At 43.8% G+C, this 7,537-nt stretch overlaps 1 protein-coding gene across 1 annotated transcript in view; it reads right to left on the bottom strand.

Moving 5' to 3' along the window:
* Arhgap21 (Rho GTPase activating protein 21) overlaps nucleotides 1-7,537 on the bottom strand; it is a 79,095-nt gene that overhangs the window by 8,885 nt on the left and 62,673 nt on the right. Inside the window, exons 20-24 of the mRNA XM_033759661.1 lie at nucleotides 5,337-5,462; nucleotides 5,154-5,195; nucleotides 4,733-4,838; nucleotides 2,880-2,911; nucleotides 5-340 (exon numbers count right to left, since the gene is read on the bottom strand). Coding sequence (XP_033615552.1) covers nucleotides 5-340; nucleotides 2,880-2,911; nucleotides 4,733-4,838; nucleotides 5,154-5,195; nucleotides 5,337-5,462 — 642 coding nt within the window. The remainder of the gene's footprint in view (nucleotides 1-4; nucleotides 341-2,879; nucleotides 2,912-4,732; nucleotides 4,839-5,153; nucleotides 5,196-5,336; nucleotides 5,463-7,537) is intronic.

The raw sequence follows: 7,537 nt of genomic DNA, 5'->3' as shown, positions 1-7,537 counted from the left end.
GCGCTCGGGGGCGCGGCGTGGGCGACCTGCCGGGCCCCAACGACCGGGGGGTCCTCGCTTCCCGGGACACGCTGCTGTCTGTCCTGGCGCTGCTTTCCTCAGCAATGAGGATCCTCTGTGCGCTGCCCGATGTCTCACTCTCTTTCTTGGACTCTTCTCTGCTATCACCGTGACACTGTTCCACATTTTCCTGCTTAAAAAATACACTGTCCAGTTCATCTTCCGAGCTGCTAGGCTGGGCTTTTTCCTTTGGCTTTTTCCTCTTCCGACTAGCAGCTGCGAAGATGGAGGACACAAGCAGCTCCCTGCTATACTGATCCTTTCCAGAACCCCAAGAGCCCTGGGGAGCAGAGAAATGGGACCGCAGTGAGCAGAACACTACTGAGCCGGACTCCCGAGCTCTCCCCGCAGATACTTCTTAAAGATTTAACTCCACTAGGTTCTAGGAGCACAAAAGGGGTAATGTGTTCTCTTACATGCCCGTTCAACTTTGCAGCAAAAATCTAGCTTCATTTACACGCCCCTCCTTTGCCATTTACTTGTGACCTTTGGGGGGGACACTGCAGCGGCACTGCACCCGGCACTCCTGGTTCTTATTAATTCTCTGAATCTACCGACTTTCCTGCTTCCACAGTGCTCTGACCTCCTTAAGTTTCCTTCATATGAACACAGGTGTAAGAGTTCAACAACAACAAAAAAGAGTTCAACGTTCTAAGGCCGCTTTCAGTTTTGTAATTGCAGACAACAACGATACAGCTACTGTGTCGGGTAAGGTCTCTAGGGCTGCCAGCAGTTCAGCAAGGCTGGACCTGAGGGCGCTGCCTTCAGCAGACTCGGTTAGTAGTAACACCTTTATTTAGACTAGTGGTAAAAACAGAGTTGGAAAATTGAAATAATCCAGGTTTATCGAGGCATCTTGATAAACCCTCACGGCGAAGCACTTGAGTGCACTTTTACCCGTACACTATAATGCGATCAGTTTGTTCGTGTCTGTATGTTAAGTACGTGGCTGGGGGAGTCAATGGATACCTGTTTTAGCAGGTACTATCTATGATAAAGCAGGCAGAAAGTGTGCTGAGGAACAGATCAAAAGTATATTTCTCTTGCTATAAAACTGTTACACCGAGGCTGTAAGGCTGGGAATTTAGCGCAGTGGAACCGTGCCTGCCTCACGAGTGTAAGGTCCCAAGTTTGATCCCTGGTATCAAGGATAAAAAGGGGTGAGGTGGGGTGGGCTTAACAGGATGTTGCTTTGTAAGTCACAAGGGATTTCATAATTACCCAGTACTTTTCTAATGGCTGTTTTTATGTTTCCACATTCTGCTGAAGACTAGGGGACAGTGGCTGTGAGCTCATGTTCTTTACTCTGGCCTGTAGTACAGAATGCTTGGGGTGTTACTGATTCACTTTTAAACAATCCTGAGATCACGTAGGTGATGGAGCAAATGACTTGTCCAGAACTGAGAAACGGTTAGGAATAGTCGTAGTCGCACCCTTTGGACAGCTACATTATCACAAATACCACAGTAATTAGGAGGGAGAGACAGGTTAGGGAGCACGCATCTAGTGTGAAAGAAGGCAGGGGTTTGACTTCTGCCTTTCAGATTTAAAAAAAATTGCACCTTCTGGCAAGAAAGAGGTTGGGAAACTTCTAAAATCTAAAGAGATTTGACAAGCAAGAGTGCGGGACAGGTTTTTGCATACTAAATTGGGATAACTGGGGAGATCTGTATAACAGCTGCCCATTAGATAACAATGCATTTGTTAGTACCCTAAGTACAATTATACTGTGATTACGTAGGGTAATCGTCTTTGTTCTCAGGAGATACATGCTAAAATATCTAGGGGTACAGTTTTGCGTACAACTAATTCAAATAACTCAGGAAAAAAATACACATTTCAGTAAGTCCCAGATTTACAAACATACACTGTATAAGACTCACTTTGTCAGCTTATAATTCTCCAGAACGGAACTCATTCCTAAGTTGGGGAATTGCTGTATTTTTATTTATGCCAGAATTTATCAACTGAGAATTTAGGGTACAAGATTTGGGTGCTGTTATTCTAGCAGCTGTGATGTAAGCTTAATATTTTTCACAATAAAAACTTGGAGACAATCCCATGTGGTAAGAACTTATTTTTTGTTACCGGGGATCAAACTCGGAATCTTAGGTTTCCTAGGCAGGCGGCAGCACCATGGACCTAAATCCCCAGCCCATATTTAAACATGACATGTAAAATTCATGTTTAGTTATAACACACATTAATCTAAAAATTGTGATCTGATGTTGCTGTCAATGGCGTATAAATTACATAAAAATTTTGCTGAAAAAGCAAGAATATATATATTACATATATATTCTACAGTAATGCATAAGTCAGTAATATTGAAATATCTGCAGATAAAAGGACATGTTTTGGACTTGCTTGGAAATGGTCCCAGGAGGAGGACAGTGGGTGGGACGCAGAAGAAACAGGAGAGCCTGTGCTGAAAACTGCTGGAAGAGTCACTGGTATACGGAGGCTGATCACACCTGCTCCTATTTTTGTATATGTTAGAAAAATTTTAAGACTGGTGGGGGGGGGGGAAGCCTGGCTGTTTGCATTTAATTAACTATGCTGTAAGAAACTTCATAATCCAAAGAATTCATTTTTTCATCTATTGGATTTTGTTGTTCAGGCTCGGCAGGTATGGATGAGGATCCACTTGCGTGTTATTCATAGCAACCCCCCGAAGTACTTCCACAAGGTGTACAACAATTCACCAGGCCCGGGATGGATGAAACTCGGTGGCACCGTGCCTGCCTGGCCAGCCAAAGGACCTGACTGACTTCGATTTCCAGTTCCAGAAAGAACACAAAATAAACAAAAAAATTTACCTTAGATTTTGCTGAGTCACTAGTAGCCGAATCTGTGAAGAAGGGAATGACACGTGGTCAGTATCAGCCAATCTGTAGTACTCTCGACAAACAATGCAGAAGTTATGGAGAACACAGGCACGGAACAAGATGTGAAAGCAAAACGCAAAACAACACAGTGGGGAGTCAGAGCTCACGAAGATGCAAGCTGCACCACAGAAAGCCACCGCCATGAAAGGATGCCGTGAGTTGGAGGCAGAACCAGCTCAATGAGAGGAATGGCAAAGGAGCCCTGCGCTGAACAGAACAGAAACACTCGTGTATTTCTAGACAGTAAGTCTGGCAGTGAAGAAGCCTGGCGACCTAAGAACTGCATCACAGACCACATCCTGTATCTCAAACCGATACACAATGTAGGACTTTCACATCGCTGGCTGCCCTAGCTACAAACTGAGACACTCACAGGTGCGTCGTGTTGATTTTTGTCAGACTTAGATTTGATAAGCACATGCTTCGCATGCAGCCGCAGGGGACCCGCCCCAGGCCGTTTGGGTTTAATTTAGATAAAGCTGACTTTTGTGCTTCAGACCCCAGTTCCACATCAGGGGTCCTTTTGACTGATTTGGTTAAATCGCTACCGGTTTTTGGATTTGTCTGTTAACAGACACTATTATGGAGATGGAAAATGGAAACCATAATCTTACTGTCTGGCAAAACTCAGATTGTACAATTATAAAGAGGGTAGGAAGGGGCTAGCACTATGCAAAACGATACCAATTTTGATATTTTATCTTTCAACTTTAGGGAAACTGATCAGAATGAATGAGCTGAGCCCGTGCCACGCCCCTTTCGTTTAACACATGGCCAAATGCTTTATGACTTTAAGAACCGGTGGACCATACCATGCTATTTCTCCTCAGGGTCTGCTTCAGAAATAACAAGAAACAGCAGAGAAACTTTTAAGAAAGTAGTACTGATCTGTTTACAATATTCTTTAGAGAAACTTTACAGCACAGATCAACTGTGAATTTACAAGAACCGGGGATTTCTGCAGACAAGGCAGCTGCAGTGTGGACAACAGTCCTCCTTCTTCCTACAGTTCCAGCTGTCCATCAGGGACATCACAGAATCCACTAGTGACATTACCGTGTGATAGACTCCTCCCACTTCGCCTGTTCAACATCAGTATAGATTTGCCTGCGTCAGAAATGCTGAGCAAAACCCTTTAGGACTAAAACAAGAACTAGAGACAAAGGAGAACATCGTGTGAAACAACATGCTAGATTAGTGCAACAGTCTGGCAGGAAAAGGTTTTCATCAAAAGAGCCTATAAAAACTAATACTTAACCAAGCATTAGGGTGGCAATAGGAAACAAGAAAATAAAGGTCAGAGAGACTGACTTTTACTGTGACACCGTACTGACAGATAACGGACTGTCTTTATGAGAAGGGTGTCCGTTAGGGGCTGGACATGTGCTAACTTGCTGCTTTGACAGAGCTTCCAGCTCTACAGCACGAGCTGTGTCCAGCCCAACCACACTTCCTGCCGTCACAGCAACCACATACTCAGTGGCGTATCTGTTTACCTGGTGGTGACTATTACATGGAAACTGAATTAAAAAAAAAGAAAACGGAACAGTGGTTTGCATGATCGTTTCCCTCCTATTTCCATTCTGACAAACACTACGACTCCATGCACTGGCGATGGCATTATAGTCACTGGAAGATAACTGCGATCAATCAGAAAAGGAAGCCTTTTATTAGTTGACAGGAAAAGAAACCAGAATCGTAGTGAATTACTATGTGACTGATTCGCTCGTTGTTGTAAGAATGCAGCTTTACACCTCGGGATCCACGCTGCCCAGGCAAGTTACCTGATACGTCTCCGGGGGACGCGCCCGTCCTTCCAATGTTGGTGAGTAAGTGATCTATGTTGGGCACTGGCTGGGAGTCTACCGTGTTTTCCTCCTGCACTGCTGTCTATGGTTAACAAACAAAGATCTCCTCGTCATTGCTTCAAAGATACTGTCTTTAAAATTCAAGCAACATTTAATGAGAGATGTTATTGAACAGAGCACCAGGCCTTACTTTGCTTACATTACTTATACACAATGAACTGAAAAATATGCATCGTAATTGTATTTTCATTAGATCAGAATCTGAGGAGGTGGAGACCTGCTGCAGGGTGCAAAGCGGACAAGAGGATACAAGGCGGGAGGCCGCCACTGTCGCGGCGTCAGGGGCTGTGTCCCAAATGAGGGCGAGTGCGTGGCAGGGCCGGTGCTCAGTACTTACAAGAGGGTCCTCGGCACCTTCTTCTGTGAAAAACCAGTCATGCTGAAATTTAAAACAAAAAAGGCAAAGAGAAACATTAACCTCCACGATCCATTTCTACCTTGGAAGACTGCACAGCAAAGGCATTTCTTAGGACGCAAAGTGACGTCCAGCTTTCGCCCGCGGGGGCAGGGGTGGACTCACGTGCTGAATGAGAGTCTCCACGATCTTGTACTGGTCCGGCATGTGTGTGACCATGTGGGTCATGTTGTCCTCTGACGTCCGGACCAGCGTGGGGCCGAACACGATGGCCAGGTTCCTGGGCTCCATCTGCCAGAAGTGGGAGACAGCACAGTTTTCCTTAGAGTTAACTTCTCGTTGCAGGTTTGGCATTTTATTTCTGGAGAGTTCTTTGTGATGAACAAACAAGGGTTGACAATGCAGGCAAGAACTAAATGCTTTAAGAAAATGTGCAATGCCCAACTAGCATTCTTTTTTCTCAAGAGTCTTTGATTAATTAAAAGCAACTGATTTGGTTTCAGACTAGCTACCAGAAATGGATTCACTGACAAAAATTTTTAAAACAGGTAATGGTGAAACCCCTTGCCCTCAAGAAATGAAAATGGAGAAAGAGCTTAAAGGTACAAAGGGTTCCAGATTTGCCCCAGTATTCCATCCACTAACAGGTAAGAGCTCAAGGTCTGAAAATACCCAACCAAGGCCGCTGCAGCACTTTGCTTGACCTGGCTCCAACATGAATATGGCAATTTTATATATTCACGTGTTTGTACATCACGCTGAATTCCTTAATTGTAAAATTACCATAAATCAGATCTTCTGTTTTCCTTTGTTATATCTTACAAATAGCCAAAATATGCTGAGGGGGTAAAACAAAAAAAAACAAAAAAAACAGCGCAGAACTCAAAACCTAAGGGGGAGGGGATGGACCCCACACAATTTGGGGTAGACACTCCTCGACTGCATAGCACTGTTAGGAGGGACACAAAACAGCAAACCCCAGCCCTCCACCCTACCTGAAGATGCCATGAACGACACACACCCGTATAACATGCTCACTGGGAGAAGAAACTGCGACTGAAATCACGATTTTCCTAGAATACGGACTTAGCAGGGTTAAGGGTCTAAGTTGCACACAGGGCATGTTTCCGGTCTTCTCTGCACATGCTGGTTCCTATTCTGATACCTGTATTGCTAACTCTAACTCAAAATACAGAAGTTCACCATCTCCAAGGTTTTCTGTCAAGTTTTCTACTAGATTCAAGTTTTTAGAGTAATGCTAATTGTACACAGATATAACTGAGCATATTGTTTTAGCTAGTTGCTACATAAAACTAAGTAGTTCAGATTACTTATTGTGTATTCAAAGCTGTTCCACAAAATAGTTTTAAAAAAGGATATAAAAATCACATAGTTCCTTCAAGATTCTGTTACTAAATGGCTACAATAATGAAACCTGCCAGTTTAATCCAGTGCTTTCTAAACTCCTGAGAAAATCACCCATTCTTTTTCCACTACCTCCTGCTAATGCCCAGCAAAACTGATGAATGACACATACTCCAGGCAAAACTGAAATAAGTACAACGTACTTCACCTAGAATTAAACTGACAAAACTTTTGGCTTTTAACTATAACTGTGAACTGTTGAAAACAGTACAGCAAACTGCTAGGTTTTCCTTTCCTGTTTTCCCCTCCCATCACATTTGCGGGCGCTGAGCATCTAAAGGAAACAGAAACCACTCTAATCTTCATGGTCCACAGGTATGGGCTCGGCCCTGCTCTCACACAGCCTCACAGCAGCTGGGCACTTCCGTCTTCCACAGTGGGCACGGCGCAGGAATCCCTCTCAGAAAGAGGAGCGCTGCCCGTGCTTTCCTCTCCAGAAAGTAACATGACTATTTCAGGACTTTAAGAAGTAATGCTCTAGAGTTAGGAAATCATCACTTTTCATCTTCTAATGATAAAACGGACTCAGTAATAATCACTGACTGGGAAAAAGGTGAAAAATTCAGACTAATGTATCAACCAAATACAATGTGTGGATCTTGCCCGCACAGGAAAACAAGTACCTATAAAGGCATCTTAAAAACATGCTGGGTGTGGCGGCACAAACCGAAGGGGAAAATGATTCCAGGCCAGCCCAGGCTAGAGTTCAAGGGCAGCCTGAACTACAAGGAGATTCTGTCTCAAAAAACAATCCAGTATGAACAATGATGAGACAATATTTAGAGCAGATTTTTCTTGATAAAATAATACAGCAGCCTTAAAACTAAACCAAAGTAAAGGTCCTGCTTTGGGTCCACACGGGGCCCTTTTTGACCTTTTTGGTCCACTACAGTGAAAAAAAAAAACAGCTGAAAATTCAAAGTATAATTTCACTTTTCTCA

The sequence above is a fragment of the Fukomys damarensis genome, unplaced genomic scaffold, assembly GCF_012274545.1.
Source record: "Fukomys damarensis isolate Sample0158 unplaced genomic scaffold, DMR_v1.0_HiC HiC_scaffold_37, whole genome shotgun sequence".
NCBI lineage: Eukaryota > Metazoa > Chordata > Mammalia > Rodentia > Bathyergidae > Fukomys > Fukomys damarensis.
The sequence above is the reverse complement of the archived record's forward strand: the minus strand, read 5'-3'. Positions and strand labels throughout refer to the sequence as shown.